The sequence below is a fragment of the Xiphophorus maculatus genome, chromosome 12 (assembly GCF_002775205.1).
Source record: "Xiphophorus maculatus strain JP 163 A chromosome 12, X_maculatus-5.0-male, whole genome shotgun sequence".
Lineage (NCBI taxonomy): Eukaryota > Metazoa > Chordata > Actinopteri > Cyprinodontiformes > Poeciliidae > Xiphophorus > Xiphophorus maculatus.
Window position 1 is genome coordinate 1,148,275 of NC_036454.1, and position 15,485 is coordinate 1,163,759.

At 46.7% G+C, this 15,485-nt stretch overlaps 1 protein-coding gene across 3 annotated transcripts; it reads left to right on the forward strand.

Moving 5' to 3' along the window:
* The first annotated feature begins 64 nt into the window (after positions 1-64).
* Positions 65-12,324, forward strand: ntng2 (netrin G2). 3 transcript variants are annotated; one of them, XR_002753599.1, is made up of 15 exons: positions 65-164; positions 1,774-2,109; positions 3,557-3,815; positions 3,977-4,122; positions 4,211-4,449; positions 4,869-5,041; positions 5,121-5,144; positions 7,837-9,507; positions 9,940-9,984; positions 10,094-10,168; positions 10,950-11,117; positions 11,337-11,480; positions 11,570-11,659; positions 11,744-12,025; positions 12,135-12,324. XR_002753599.1 is itself a non-coding variant. In XM_023343967.1 (15 exons), exons 2-14 carry the CDS (start codon positions 1,897-1,899, stop codon positions 11,872-11,874), a joined length of 3,378 nt encoding a protein of 1,125 aa, XP_023199735.1. In that variant the 5' UTR covers positions 65-164; positions 1,774-1,896; the 3' UTR covers positions 11,875-11,918; positions 12,135-12,324. The 3 variants fall into 3 exon arrangements, 2 of the variants coding, with proteins under 2 accessions (XP_023199735.1, XP_023199734.1); XM_023343967.1 differs by having other exon boundaries at positions 11,744-11,918; XM_023343966.1 differs by having other exon boundaries at positions 11,744-12,324.
* The last annotated feature ends 3,161 nt before the right edge of the window (positions 12,325-15,485 follow it).

Sequence of the window (15,485 nt, forward strand, 5' to 3'; positions counted from 1 at the left end):
GGGGTTGGTAGATTAGAGTCAGAGGCGTCGGGGCGATCGGAGCAGCAGGAGGATTAGAGCCACAAAGTGAGGATGAGGAGGATTAAAGAGGAGGAAGAGTCCAGGAGGAGATAAAGGGACAGCAGGAGGTGCAGGAGGAGTTGGTACCTGAGAGGAACCGACAGGTGAGTCGATCTGGGAAAAAATGAACCTTTGAGAATTGGACCTTTACTTTAACTAGACTGATGGTCAGAGGTCAGGGAGTCCAGATGCTCTGGATTCAGGAGCCCGTCGGACCGTTGGTTCTGTTTGACGACGGGTCGGAAAGACGGGTTCTGTTGCTCAATCCGTCCAGTTTATTTGTTCAGCAACGAGGCAGGTCAAAGGTCATGACATCCAAAAGACACAAAGTCATAGAAACACAGTCAGCAACTGGAGCTGATTATTGATCAGATTATTGATTATGTTTCCATAGCAACTCCAACCAGCTTTGTTTAGCCTGAAAGAAGCTCAGGGTTTCAGCAGTTTTCCAGTTTTCTGGAAGTTTGTTCCAGATCTGTGGAGCATAGAAGCTCAATGCTGCTTCTTCATGTTTGGTTCTGGTTCTGATGTAGAACCAGAACCAGAACCAGCAGGTTGATCCAGCAGCAGTGATGTATAAACTACCAATGAAGGACTGTAGAACCGGGTGGTGTAGAACTAGATGATGTAGAACTAGATTATGTAGAACTGGGTGATGTAGAACTAGATGATGTAGAACTGGGTGGTGTAGAACTGGGTGGTGTAGAACTAGATGATGTGGAACTGGGTGGTGTAGAACTGGGTGGTGTAGAACTAGATGGTGTAGAACTAGATGATGTAGAACCGGGTGATGTAGAACCGGGTGGTGTAGAACTAGATGGTGTAGAACTGGGTGGTGTAGAACTGGGTGGTGTAGAACTAGATGATGTAGAACTGGGTGATGCAGAACTAGATGATGTAGAACTGGGTGGCGTAGAACTGGGTGATGTAGAACTAGATGATGTAGAACTAGATGATGTAAAAGTGGGTGGTGTAGAACTAGATGGTGTAGAACTAGATTATGTAGAAGTGGGTGGTGTAGAACTAGATGATGTAGAACCGGGTGATGTAGAACCGGGTGGTGTAGAACTGGGTGATGTAGAACCGGGTGGTGTAGAACTAGATGATGTAGAACTGGGTGGTGTAGAACTGGGTGATGTAGAACTAGATGATGTAGAACCGGGTGATGTAGAACCGGGTGGTGTAGAACCGGGTGGTGTAGAACTAGATGGTGTAGAACTGGGTGGTGTAGAACTGGGTGATGTAGAACTAGATGATGTAGAACCGGGTGATGTAGAACCGGGTGGTGTAGAACTGGGTGATGCAGAACTAGATGGTGTAGAACTGGGTGGTGTAGAACTGGGTGGTGTAGAACTAGATGGTGTAGAACTGGGTGGTGTAGAACTGGGTGATGCAGAACTAGATGGTGTAGAACTGGGTGATGCAGAACTAGATGGTGTAGAACCGGGTGGTGTAGAACTAGATGGTGTAGAACTGGGTGGTGCAGAACCAGATGGTGTCTCTATCCTCCTGGTTCTAGTCAGAACTCCAGCAGCAGCGTTCTGGACCGTTGGGTTGTCAATCAGACCTGTGAAGACGCTGCTGCAGGAATCAAAGCCTGGATGAGTTTCTCTGATCTGAGTCTTTAGTCTCTGGTTCTGGAAATGTCCTGGAGCTGGGAGAAGACCCACTTTGGGACCATGGTTCTGACTGGTTCCGGTTGTTCGGTTTCAGGTCCGTTGTTTTCCTGGCGACCTCTGACCCCAGCCCATCATGATGACCCGGTCCAGGTAGAGGAGGCGGAGCCTGAGAATGAGGCAGCTGATGAACTTCCTGCCTGACTGACTCAGATGCACCATGCCCCCCCCCCTGCTCTTCATCATCATCATCATCTCTCCGTCCTCCTCTCAGCCCAGCGGCCCATTGGACGCCTGCAGCCTGGGGGCGGGGCCAGGACGGCAGGCCCTCCCCTGTCAGCCCCCCCCCACCAACATGAAGGAGTTCATGCAGATCAGAGTCGACCCCCCTGGCATCACCTGTGGAAACCCCCCAGAGAGGTTCTGCACTCTGGTTGGTACTGCCCTCATCCCCCTTCCTCTGGGTGGTCGGGTTCTAGTGGGGGTCGGGTTCTCCACCAGAGGCCTTCATGGTTCTGGTCAGCAGATGCTTCTCCAGGGTGGGGGTCCCGCAGCCCCTGAGGGTCCGATGGCCGCGGCCGAAGGAGGAAGGCGGAGTCCCCAGAGAGAACCTGCAGAATGACCTTGTTGCTAGGCGACAGAGGGGACGTGGGAAACATTTTCTGTTTGGATCTGAAATGAAGTCATGGAATATTCCTTCCTCTGATTAATTTAATCTTTATTTATTATTGATACTGGAAGTAGTCAGCCGGGGAGCTCCTGCGGGGCCCGGCGCCAAAGCTTGGACACCACAGAGGCGCCGTGAGTCCCGCTCTCTGGCTAATTGTCCCCGTGGGACTTTCATGCTTGAATTATTAATAAATGCTATATACACTCAAAAAACCTAAATGTTAATTTATGGGAAAAGGTGGAAAAAGTAAAATAAAATGTTTTGTTGGCTCAGAAGCAACAGCATCGCCTAGCAACAAGGTCCTCGGTTCAAATCCCTGCAGGCAGTCTCCGGGTGGCTGTCTCTTGTCCCCAGGTCAGTGTCTCTGCATTGTCCTGTGATGGACAGTTGATCCTCCACATCCTGAGACACGAGCAGACGATGGACGGAGCGGCACGGTTTTATTTTTTAAGGTTTTGTCGGCTCTAGTGGTTTTTATTCAAAAGTAGTCCGACAGGAAAGAGGATAGTGAGGGCGGGGGAAGACATGCGGCAAATGTCGGCAGGCCGGGAATCGAACCTGCGACTGAGGTCTCCATACGTTGGTTGTGCTTTGCCCCGAGCCACACATGAGCTGGCCTTGGTTCTGGTTCTGACCCAGTCCGTGGAGTGACAGTTGGCACCAGCAGCTTCAGGGATTAGCTCATCAGATTAGAGTCAGTGTTAATCTGCCGGACCAGAGATGACCAGAACCCGTCCATCTGAGCAGAACCCACATGTTGGGTGGTTCTGCTGACCCACTGGTCCTCCATCTTTCCTCTTTGTATCACTTCGTACCGGTTCTACAACCTACCTCAGTCTGTCTGCAGGGGTGTGAGACTGGACCCAACCTGAACCAACTGGACCCAAACTCACCTGACCCAGTGACCTTACCAGAACTGACTGGAACCCACCCAACTGATCCAGTTGGTCCTCTGTCTTTAAAAACCAGGCTGGTAGTTTGGTAGCAGGAGCTTCCAGGTCTTTTCACAGACTGTGACAGTTGACCCTTGACCCAGAAGTCGTGTCATCTGACTGACTCTGACTCTGACAGAGTCAGTCCGACCGGGTCGGACCTAAAGAAGTCCGAGTCCCTGAACCCGTCTTTGCCCTTTCTATAAACAGAAATAATATAACAGAAAGTTGAAGCTCCTGCACCGGCCCGCCTGATGCCTTGTTGGATGTGTTGGCAGGAGAACCCGTACCTGTGCAGCGACGAGTGCGACGCATCCAGTCCTGACCTGTCTCACCCTCCTCAGCTGATGGGAGACAGGGAGAGGGGGGGGCTCATCACCTATTGGCAAACCATCACCTGGTCCAGGTATCCTGAGCCCCTACTGGCTAACATCACTCTGTCATGGAACAAGAGTCTGGAGGTGGCTGATGACATCATCATTACCTTTGAATACGGGAGACCGACCAGCATGGTGCTGGAGAAATCCATGGACAAAGGTAACCTGTCGGCAGTCACTCAGAACAACCAGCCAAGGTTCAGCACCAGGTTCTAGTGAGGATGTCAGAGATAGACAGAAGAACTTTGGGTCGACACCAGGAAGCAGCTGGTAAATGTTTCCTCTGATACTGAGTTGCTGTTGATGCCGTTTGTCCTGCAGGTGCAACATGGCAGCCATATCAGTACTATGCTGACGACTGCCTCGAGGCCTTCGGCATGTCACCTAAACAAGTTTCTGACTTGGCGCCGACCAACCTAACCCGGGTCATCTGCACTGAGAAGTACTCCGGCTGGGTTGGGGCCAAGGTGAGTAACTGGACCTGACTAATGTCTCACTGGGACAATAAAAACTCTGGAAAGTCTTTGAAACTCTGTTGACTCCAAACTGCTCCAGGAGGAGAAGAACGTGGTGTTTGAGGTGCGAGCCCGATTTGGTGTGTTCGCTGGGCCAAAGCTTATCAACATGGATGCCCTTTACATCCGGATGGAGACGATGAAGGGTCTCAGAGACTTCTTCACCTTTTCCAACCTCCGTCTGCGGCTCCTCCGCCCTGCTCTAGGAGGAACCTACGTCCAGAGAGACAACCTACTAAAGTACTTCTACGCCATTTCCAACATTGATGTACCTGCCAGGTAAGCAAACTCCTGAACTTGCTTACATTTTAGAAACATTTCACGGACGTAAGCTCACGGGGAGCAACCCTCAACCAGACGACACATTCTGCACATCTGAAAGTCCTCAGCTATTTTACAAACACATGACCACATGCTGTTAGTGACCAACAACCACACCAGACCTCAACGATCAGGTCTGGAGATGTGGTGGGGTTAGGTAGAGTTATGTCCGACCCCGGGGCTGGGGTCAAGTGGGGTCAGGTCCGTGGAGTCCTTGGACGTGGTGGATCTTCTGAAACTTCAGCAGGTTTTAACAGATGTTGAGTTTTTCACCACCAGGAGGACAGGCAGGTTCCCAGAGAGAAGGGATGTGGTTAGGGTCCTGGGTCGGGGTCAGGCCGTCTCTGATTGGTGCTCCACGCTCGTCTGTTCCTCAGGTGCAAATGCAACCTACATGCATCTCGCTGCGTGCTGCGGCATGCCACTCTACAGTGTGAATGCGAGCACAACACCAGCGGACAGGACTGCCAGCGCTGCAGGGGGGGCTTCAGGTCCCGCAGCTGGAGACCGGGATCCTACCTGCCCCTGCCCAGAGGCGCCGCCAACACCTGTACGACCCCCCCACACACACTCATACATAGATCCACACCAGGTGACACACAACTCCATCCCTACCTTTTGTTTCCCAGGTGAAGCAGCAGGAAGCGCGGTTGGTAAGCAGAACTCATCGCCCGTTTCCTCACCTGTCTGCTCCACTGTCAGTGTTGCATCATTTTTTCCTCATGTTGTTTAAAGGATTCGTCTATTTTATTATTTTTTAATCAATGCAGCTAAACTCACTTTACTTGCCTGTGACTTTCTTTTGTGTGAGATTCCTGATTCTTCAGCCAATCGGCTGAATGGTTACAGAATCCTGACTTCCCCATGAGAGAAACACCTGAACCTTCATGACGGCTTCTCCTGGGAGTTAGTGCACCAGCAGATGGTGGAGTTTAATCTGTCTTAATGGGTCATCACCTCACACACACACACACACACACACACACACACACACACACACACACACACACACACACACACACACACACACCGGTCTTTACTCAACCACCACACCAAGCTTTAGCAGCAGCTTTGCAGGTGGTGCCTGACACGCCGTCAGTAACGACTCAGTCTCATTAAAGTTGCATTCTATAACTTTAAAAAAGTTTGTTTTACATGTTTGTTAAAAATGTCGCCATGACGATTTAATAGGAAACATAACCTGAAAAACGGAGTTCTTCCCATTGCTCCCAGTTCCAACTGCAGAAATACACCACTCAGTCAGAAACAACCAATCAGAGCCAGACGGAGGGTGTTAGTGTTGCCAGTCATCCTCGTGTACGTGCTGCTCAGACCCTCTGTCTTCCGCTCTGCTTCTCTACAGCTTGTTCACCACAACAGAGCCTGAATGCTGAGGCTAGTTAGCATAGCCGCCTATTACAGTGGTTTTCCTGAAACGGTAGGTTGTTTCTGTCTCATGAGCACATTTGCTCACGTACGGTCTGTGTGTCTGGTACGGCAGCAGCACATCCGCGGGCAAGAAGGCGCTCCAGAGGGTTGTTAGGGCAGCAGAGAGAACCATAGGCTGCCCCCTCCCCACTATGGAACAGATTTACACTTCCAGGCTCCACAAGAAAGTTTTGGACATTTTAAATGACTCTTCACACCCTGGCCATGGTCTCTTCCAGCTGCTGCCATCAGGCAAGAGATACAGAGCAATAAAAACCAGCATAAATCGCCTAAAAAACAGTTTTTACCCGATGGCAATCATGGCACTAAATTCAAAGGCATAAGAACTTCTGCTCTTGACACCACTTTGTTAAAAATGTCAATTCTGTTGCGACACCTCCAGGCGCTGCAACCATCTTCTGATGTCTATTTATTTCTCATTTTGTACTATTTATTTCTTTATCTTTGTATATTATGTATATACACATAACCTGCATCTTAACTCGAGTCGAACAAATCTCAATCTGTAATCTGTTGATGACAATGATAATAAATCTTATCTTATCTTATCTTATCTTATCTTATCTTATCTTATCTTATCTTATCTTATCTTATCTTATCTTATCTTATCTTATCTTATCTTATCTTATTTAGCAGCGTATACATGAGGATGGTTCACAATGCCGAGACCCGCCTCCTGGCTCAGACTGACTGTTTCTTGTCGGTTAATTTCTTCAGACGCCACTAGTAGCTCAGGGAGGATTATCTGTGTAGCGACAGTCTGAACAAATACATAAAAAAAACTAACATTTTTTAAAATAAAAGTTACAAACTGCAGCTTTAAGCATAAAACATTTAGTTTAGTCACCCATGAAGACAGTTTTCAGTCATTTTGAACTGAAACCTCTAAGATGCAACAGTGGCAGAGATCAGATGTTAGATGGTTTAGAGTTAGCGGTCAGTGGTCGCTGTAGAGCCGCTACCTCAAACCTCTGGACTCTGCTCTCCGTCCAGAAACGTTTGGGTTAGAAAAACATTAGAGGTCAGAAAAGATCTCTGCAGAACACAGACGGGAGCATTATTACATCTTCTGACAGAACAATCCAGCTGCTGCAGAACCTCAAGCAAGTCCAAGGTCAGGCAAAGAAAGGTGGGAGAAAACATCCATATTTCAGCCGACACCTGGGACTTGGAGGAGATTAAGAGTAGCTCAGTGACACCACCCTTTGACTCCACTTCAGACTTCACCTTTTGTGCAGAAATTGGTTTTGTTTCCATGGCGGAGGAACTTGGTTCCTCTGGAAACACCTGCACCAATGTGCCGCTGTGCCAGAGGTTAAAATACACAGGCTAACAGGGTTGGTGGTAGAAGTTAGACTGTAAATGATTCATATTTCATGAATACAATGGTCACTTTTTACAGATCTTTAAGGGTTTGATGATTCGCAGATTGTTTGTCAGAGAATCTCCTCCAGACTGAGGATTAGCTGCTGCTCTCTGGGGAAGCTGGAGGCCGACGTCTTCTCCTCAGAGAACCTGATCCGTGTCAAAGGATCAGAGATAAGAGCTCCAAATATAACTGAAAGAAGTCCATGTGTGAAAGTACATGGTGTCACATGTTGGGGTAATGGCACTATCTCTCTGCTGTTACCTGTACTTGCTGTCATCATCACCTTCTCAGGTGTGAAAATGACTCCAAGATCAAATTTGGTACAGAAAGAGAAGATAGGGAGAAACTCTGGACCTAAACAGGGACAGAGCGGCTCAGTTCGGCCCACGAACCAACACAGTTCCGCTAAATTAAGACAGCAGGATGGAAATGAGACTAGAAAGCTCCCAGTTTAATGTTCTGCAGGGTTCAGCCAGAATTTGTAGAGAACAAAGTCACTAAGAGTCGTCACTCTTCTTCTCTGACAGCAGCTTCTGATGGACCAGATGGAGAAGCTGACATCACGACCTCTGCCCCTGACAGCAGCACCAAGCCTGACCTGAACGCTGCTGTTTGGACATCGCCCGCTCTGACTGACGATACTTTCGCTGGCAGCCAAACTCTTCCGGACAGAACCGTGTCCAGCTCCTCTACCACCACTGACAGCATTTTGTCCATATTTTACTATTCACTGGGTACTTACACAACCACAGGAAGTGCTCTTACTCTACCAGGTGCAGCCAGAAATTCGATTGCCACTGACCCACAGAGTGTCACTGCTGCAGAGACAAGTACTGCCACTGATAGTCCAATTATGACTGATACCCCTGTATTTGGTAGGACTAGCACTATATCCATGACTGACATGAGCAGTACTCCGTACTACACCAGTACTACAAATTCTGTGATGGCCGTAGATGTTATCACAACATCTGAGAGTAGTACTGTAGTTTTTACTGCTGTGAGTAGTACTCGTAGTGCTAGTAATGCTGCTACAACAGGACCTCCAGCAGACATCCGTTCATCCGTCGGTACCGCCCAGGGGAAAGTTACCAACAGTCCCAGTAGCACCATTAGCAGCTACAGTGTAGCCAGTAATAGCTTCACAATCTCAGCCAACACCAGGAACTTGGAGGAGTCTAAGAGTAGCTCAGTGACACCACCCTTTGACTCCACCTTTTCTGGGACTGGTAATACCGACTTGGTGACCAGAGTCACTCCACCTTCTGTTTTTGTAGCGTCATCAACCAGGGCCCAGAATCCAGCAACCATTCCAGAAATCACTCCACCCAGTGAACAGCTGTCTTCAGGGGATGCTCTGTCAACTGGAACTACTCCAACCTCTCAGGAAGGAGACGCTCCACCTTCAGCCAGAGTTGACACTACGTCTGTTTCTCCAGATATTCTAGTCAATCCATTGCCCCCTCCAGATGTCCCATTAGATGTAGCAAGTCTTCCTGAAGAAGCAAAACCCATTTTAAAAGCCCAGAGTATGCTTCATCCCATGGAACCTCCTGAAGATGTTCGCTTTTATGTACCTTCAGTTTTACCACCTTCAGACGTTCCACCAGGCACCCTGTCATCTAAAGCTCAAGAAACTGCAACTGATTTGCTGTCTTCTGAGTTACTTCTGCCAAAGGAATCTCCTCCTCTAGGATCTACTTTAAAAATACCTCCAGAAACATTCTCCTCTAGAGATTCTGACAGTTCGATGGCTGTATCTTCTCCTGATTCAGTTTCAGATATACCTTTTCCTGACTTCCCTTCTCATAATAAACCTCCAGAAACACCTCCTCCAGATCTAGAGTCCTCTAGGACTCCTGGCGCTTTGACAGATGCATCCCTTCCCTCACTAACTCCACCCAAAATTCCCCTTTCAGCTCCTGGGGCTGATGTAGAGCCATCGGCTCCCTCTGGGGGAGAATTGGAATTGAATCCAGGTTTTGAAACCTTGGATCAATCTAAACCCAATGCTAATCTAGGTGTGGATGAATCACTACAAAATCCAATGTCTAGTTCAGAACAAGCCTCCGTTGTTGATCCTGCAACCCAACAAGAAGAAAAGTATTCTGTGGTGGAAGCAGCTCAGCCATCCGAAGAATCGGCATCTGGAAAAAAGGAGTCTAAAGAAGAAAGGACAGATGGAAGAGAGATCAAAGGTATAACTGATTGCATTAAAATAACTCTTTATTCAGATAAACTGATCAGAATGACAAGATCTGGAACCTTAAGATTGTTCCAATCAAAGAAAATGTCATTAAACGATCTACTATCAGCGTATTAGTGCATTCATGTAGCTTGAAACACTTTGGAATCTCTGCCTGAATCTCTTATTTTGAAGTCCAAAGGGAAGTTCTTCATGGTCTGCCAATTTGCTTCGACACAGTTTACTTCTGCGTAAATCCTCTGGATTCTACTCATTTTGGAAACAGACAGAAGAAGCAGTGTATTAATGATGCTAGCGTCTGAAGAGTGGATCTACTGCCTGGTTCCGCTTATTAAACATGGAGGCTGTTAGGAACTAAATATGAAGTTCAGTGAGATGATTAACGAATAATTTAAAACCAACATTTTTTGTCTGTTCACACAAGGAGTCGCCATTTCCAAAGAGGAGGAGAAAGGCTTTGAGAAGAAAGGTACTAACCAACATGGCTGCTGCTTTTATAAGATGTTGTCATGATTGGTCAGACATCTGACCCTTGACCTGTTGTTGCCATGGTTACTCTGATTACTTCATGTTTTAAGCAATCCAGAAGATTCTGATTCCAGGGGGACCAAAGTCCACTCAGCTGTCCAAAATCATTTACATCAACTTCCAGGGTAAGACCAGTTGCCTCCCAGTTGCCTCCCAGTTGCCCCCCAACAGGATTACAGAAACACGGTCCGGTTCTGAATCCAGTCGCAGATCAGAACCTCCTCTGCCAAACATCTAAAATGGAACAGAATCAGCTGGTTCTGGTGTTAATGGATCCAGCAGTCAGACTGGACTTTCCAGAACCGTCCTGATTCTGGAGCATAGATCTTGGTTAGGTTTAGCCCCTAGCCAATTAATGACACTTCAGAACTCGGCCACCAGACCCAAAGAAGAGCCACCGGTCCTTTTCAGAACCAGTTTTAAGGTTCTGTTGGTGGTTCTAGAGATCCCAGCTCTGTGAGGTTCTGATCAGACGTTATTCAGCCTCTGCTGACCTGCAGGTCTTCTAGAGCGGTTCTTTTGGAGCTCCTATAGAACGTCAGCTCAGTGAAATCCAGAACCGGTCCAGAACCAGTCCAGAACCCTTCCTGAAGGCCAGCAGAGCGATATTATTCATTTCTATGAATAATTCTTTGATTTCTAGTTATTTATGTTTCCTTATAAATATTCATAAATCTTCTGTTTCCATATTTCCTTTCATTTCTTCTCCTTTTATTATCAATAATTATTTGATGATTTCCTGGTTTGTCCATTAAATGTTTGAAGAGATTTTGTTCCACTTGACTGAATAAATAAAGTTTTATTGACAGGGGCGGGGCTTCAGGTGAGTCCAGGCTCTAATGTGTGTGTGTGTGTGTGTGTGTGTGTGTGTGTGTGTGTGTGTGTGTGTGTGTGTGTGTCCTCCAGACTGCGAGTGTAACGGTCACTCCAACCGCTGCAGCTACATCGACTTCATCAATGTGGTGACGTGTGTGAGCTGCAAGCACAACACCCGAGGACAGAGCTGCCAGTACTGCCGCCTCGGTTACTATAGAAACGCCTCGCTGCCACTGGATGACGACAACATCTGTGTGGGTCGGTACCACCAAACGCATCGGCCCGGTCCGGGTCTCTGACACCCTCAGCCGGCCGGCAAAACCACGCAGAGAAAATGAGAGTAGATCCTGAGGGGTGGCGCCACCTGCTGATTGATTTGTGTATAACACCCCATGACGATGATGCTAGTGCTAATGCTGATGAAGCTAATGTTAATTATGCTAATGCTAATGATGCTAATGCTGAGTGTGTCCTCAGAGTGCGACTGCGACCCGGATGGCAGCGCGTCTCCTCACTGCTCTGACTTGGGTTTGTGTCGCTGTAAAGCTGGAGCCACCGGGCGGCGCTGTGACTCCTGCGTGTCTGGGTTCACCTGGCGAGGAGGCGGAGCCGGCTGCACAGGTACGCTTGCCGTTAGCTGCCTGGGTGTTAGCTGATTAGAGTTCGTCAGCTAAGCTATGCTAGCTGACGAACTCTAATCTGTCCCTCAGAGAACGTCTGCGACTCGGAGCGGCTGCTCTGCCAGAACGGCGGCACCTGCGTCGACTTTCTGCGCTGCACCTGTCCAGGCAACTCCACAGGTAGCTGTACAGCTGTATGACGTCACAGCTAGGTGTTGTGGGCGGGGTCTGACCAGACCAGGTGTGTTACGTTTGGGTGTGCAGGTCAGTTCTGCGAGCGGAGCGTCTGCACGAAGAAGAGCGGCTGCACTACGAACTCAAAGGGCTCCTCCCCCTTGGTGACATCACAACTTCATCTGGTGACCTTCATCCTAATCAGCTACACCATCAGCTGACCATGCCCCGTTACAGACCACACCCACTATGACATCACAGGCAGGTGGGATAAAGATAATTGGTCCTGATTAAAAGCTAATAATCATTATTTTTTCTGCAGTATGACAGGAAGTGACATCACCCTTTATTCTCAACTGTTGCACCTGTCAGGTGACTCTTTAGTGTTGAATAGCAAAGAAACCATCAAAAACCCAAGACTGAATACATCTCACTTCCAACATGAACACTACATTACCCAGAATGCTCCTGTGTCCCACAGCGGTGAGGAAAATGGGGCGGCACTGCGATGATGAAGGCGGAGCTTCAGCTGCTCTGAAACACTTCCTGCTGCTGGCGACACGCCGATAATCCCAGGAATCCATTCCTCTGACGACGGATGAAAAATGTCAGAATAAGTCCAAAAATTACGGAAAAACAGGAAGCAGACAGGAAGGAAACAGGAAGCAGACAGGAAGCAGACAGGAAGCAGACAGGACAACCCCATTTTTAAACCAAAAGTTATTCATTTCCATCTTTTTATTAATAAACATATTCCAGGAATGAATAATCTCCAACAGATTCTTTCATTATTGATTATTTTAATCTACAACTTTGGTCTGATTTAACTATAGACAGTATGTAAACTTCTGATTTTGAACTCACTATTTTGTGCTAAAAAATATCATTTCTGCTTAACTTTAAACAATTATAACATGCAAGGACTCCTTATGTCAGTGACGTGTGTTCAGCAGAGGCAGGCAGAGCCTCACCTGCCATCATGGAAAAATAATATATAATGAACTGCATGTTCCATGTTCCTCCTGTCTGAACGTCGCCAATAAAATAGTATAACCAACCTATAATATATGAACTGATTTTCCATAATTTAGCTTATTAATATAATGTTCAGTGTTTTTTGTCACCAGCTGTGTGTGTGACGTGTTTCCTGTGCTGAGCAGCGATCAGAAACCACAGAACAGACTGGAGGTGCGGCAGGCAGTTCTCTGGCCTCATGGCAGGGGGCGCTCATGATCCCAGACATTGAGACTCCACAACTGCAGAGTAAGAGACAGAAATAGCGAGCTAGCCGCGCTAGCCCTGGAGCTAGCCATGGAGCGCTAGCCATGGAGCTAGCTGCGGAGCGCTAGCCAGGGAGCCGGCCATGGAGCTAGCCAGGGAGCTAGCCATACAGTAAAGTGCAGCGATATATTTATAGTTTTCTCCTCTCTTCCGACGTCAACATGGATGACTACATTTCTACACTTAAACAGTTTTTTAAAGTGGATTTTCCATTGAAGCAGGAAATAGTAACTAAAGGAAAACTAACAGCGGAGCTGAAAGTTGTTCTTCAAGATAGTTTGATGATTCTCAAACGAAGTGGTAAACAAGAAAAGACTTGTCTAGGCTAGATCTGCTTTTGGATGAACGGATATTTTTGAGCAGAATTAGCGGCGAATGGAATTCATCTATAAGTAAAGGTAAAACGGCGATAACATTTTTTTGCTTAGTTTTCTGATGAAATGTGCGTTTTGTGGGGTACAGTTTGTATGTAATGCAGAAGAGAAACACAAACTGCTGTTGGATTAGCTAATAGCAGCGGTAGAAGATAATAGAAGATAAAAACACAATCTGCCTCAGCGATCATTACCTAAACCATACTACTGCAACAGACTGGATGTTTTGTTCTTTGTGTCTGAAATATTTGAGTATATTTGGTGTTTTATCCTGAAACATAAAGTGGGGTTGTTGTCAGTTGCTATGGTAACGAGTCTGCGTGTAGCTTGGCCGATACAGACAGCGAGACGAAGTGGTTGCGAGTTGTACTTGGGTTTTTTTCTTTGCTGTAGATCAGTGGAGCCCAAAGCGGGTCCTGGAGGCCCGGCATCCTGCATGGTTTAGTCTCTCCTTCTCAGCAGGTCCATGTTCTTCTTCGGCCTCTAATGATCCATCATTGGATCCAGGTGTGTTAAACCAGGAGAAAACTAGAACATGCAGGATGCCGGGCCTCCAGAACCCGCTTTGGGCCCCCTGCTGTAGAGCGTAGCACTAAATTAATGATGCCTACATTTCCAAGTTTCACTGAGTTAATGCAGCTGTGGATGACATGTAACAGAAAAGCCTTTCTGCCCTGCAGCATGTACGCATACGAAACAATAACATGCGTTGTGTCCATATTAATAAATCGGAGTATGTCAGTGAATCACCAGCTCACTGCACGTCACGACTCTGTTTACATTTATGTGGGAAGAAAAACTGCAGATTGGAGCCAAAATGGCTGATTTGTTCTTTATTAACTGATTCCCATCTGTGGGTCTTAGTGGGGGTGGAGTCTGAAGAAGAAGAAGAATTACTTTATTCAACCCAGCAGGGAAATTATTTCGCAGTTACAGCAAGAATTTTTTTTATACACAGATTAACACACACACGACGGAGCTGCGTCTGCAGGCAACCAGCTGAGCCGGCGCCATTTTTGAAGGAGGACATGCGGCAAAGGTCGTCGGACCGGGAGTCGAACCCGCAACGTCCGCGGGTCTAAGGCCTCCAAATGTGGGGCGTGCTAACCCCCTGCGCCACCACAGCACGCCCGAAGGTGGGGCCTGAGGCAGGTCGGAGGTCAACACCCTCTTCCTCAGGCTCCACTTTTTTTTTTTATTAAATGAACTTTATTTGTTACAGTAAACAACACATAACAGTGTATGTTTGTGTTTTTGGTCACTAGGGGGAGCTGTGGCCTCCAGTATGAAAGTCCTGACTGAATGAAAATCATTATAAACTATTTACGTCAAGTTAACGAAGAACAGCTGAAAAGTTACCGGTTTATCAACTGCGGTAGCAATTTCGCTCCAACTCCTCCTCTTGTCATTTCTATATTCTTTGCATGTTGAATAAACATTAATGTTGTTTCCACATATCATCTCCAATGTCCCTGGACTTCGGGTTGCGCCGTGTCAGCTGTTTGGGATTCCCCTCCATAATTTCCCCTCAGAAAACATGGAGGGGAATCCGGCTTTCTGATTGGCTACCTGTCACATTCAACAGGTGGAGTTAAAGCTCCCAGTCGGGGAAAACCCCTGATTTAGATCTGAGCGGCAACGAAGATCTATCCTAACACACCACACAATCTTAGGTTTTAAGATTGTTGTAAGGGGAAAAATAGGAGCAAAAAATCATGACTTCATAATCTGCACTCTTTTGGTTGAATGCAGTATTTATTTCCACTTTGGCTTTATGTTGTTTAGTTTTTTTTTTTCAAGTGAGTTTTTTGTTAATGGAGACTGAGAATCCATTTTGTTTTTGGTTGTTTTGTTTATTTTGTTTATCAGCTCCAGTGTTAAATATTCTTTTGAAAATAAAGTGTATCTATCTTTAGCAGGAAATCGCATGCATTATTACGTCATTTCCATTAAATCAGTGTAAAAAAAGTTTTCAAACAATATTATCGTTTATCTCAATAATTTTTGAGACAATTAATCGTTCAGCAAAATTTGCTATCATGACAGGCCTATCCATAATACATTGAAACCAAAGAAGAAAACCTTTTTGCAGGCCCAAACATTTGTTTAACAAATAAAAAGTACTGTATAAACTTTTTTTTTTTTACAAATAACTACTGTACTGTAAAATAATAATT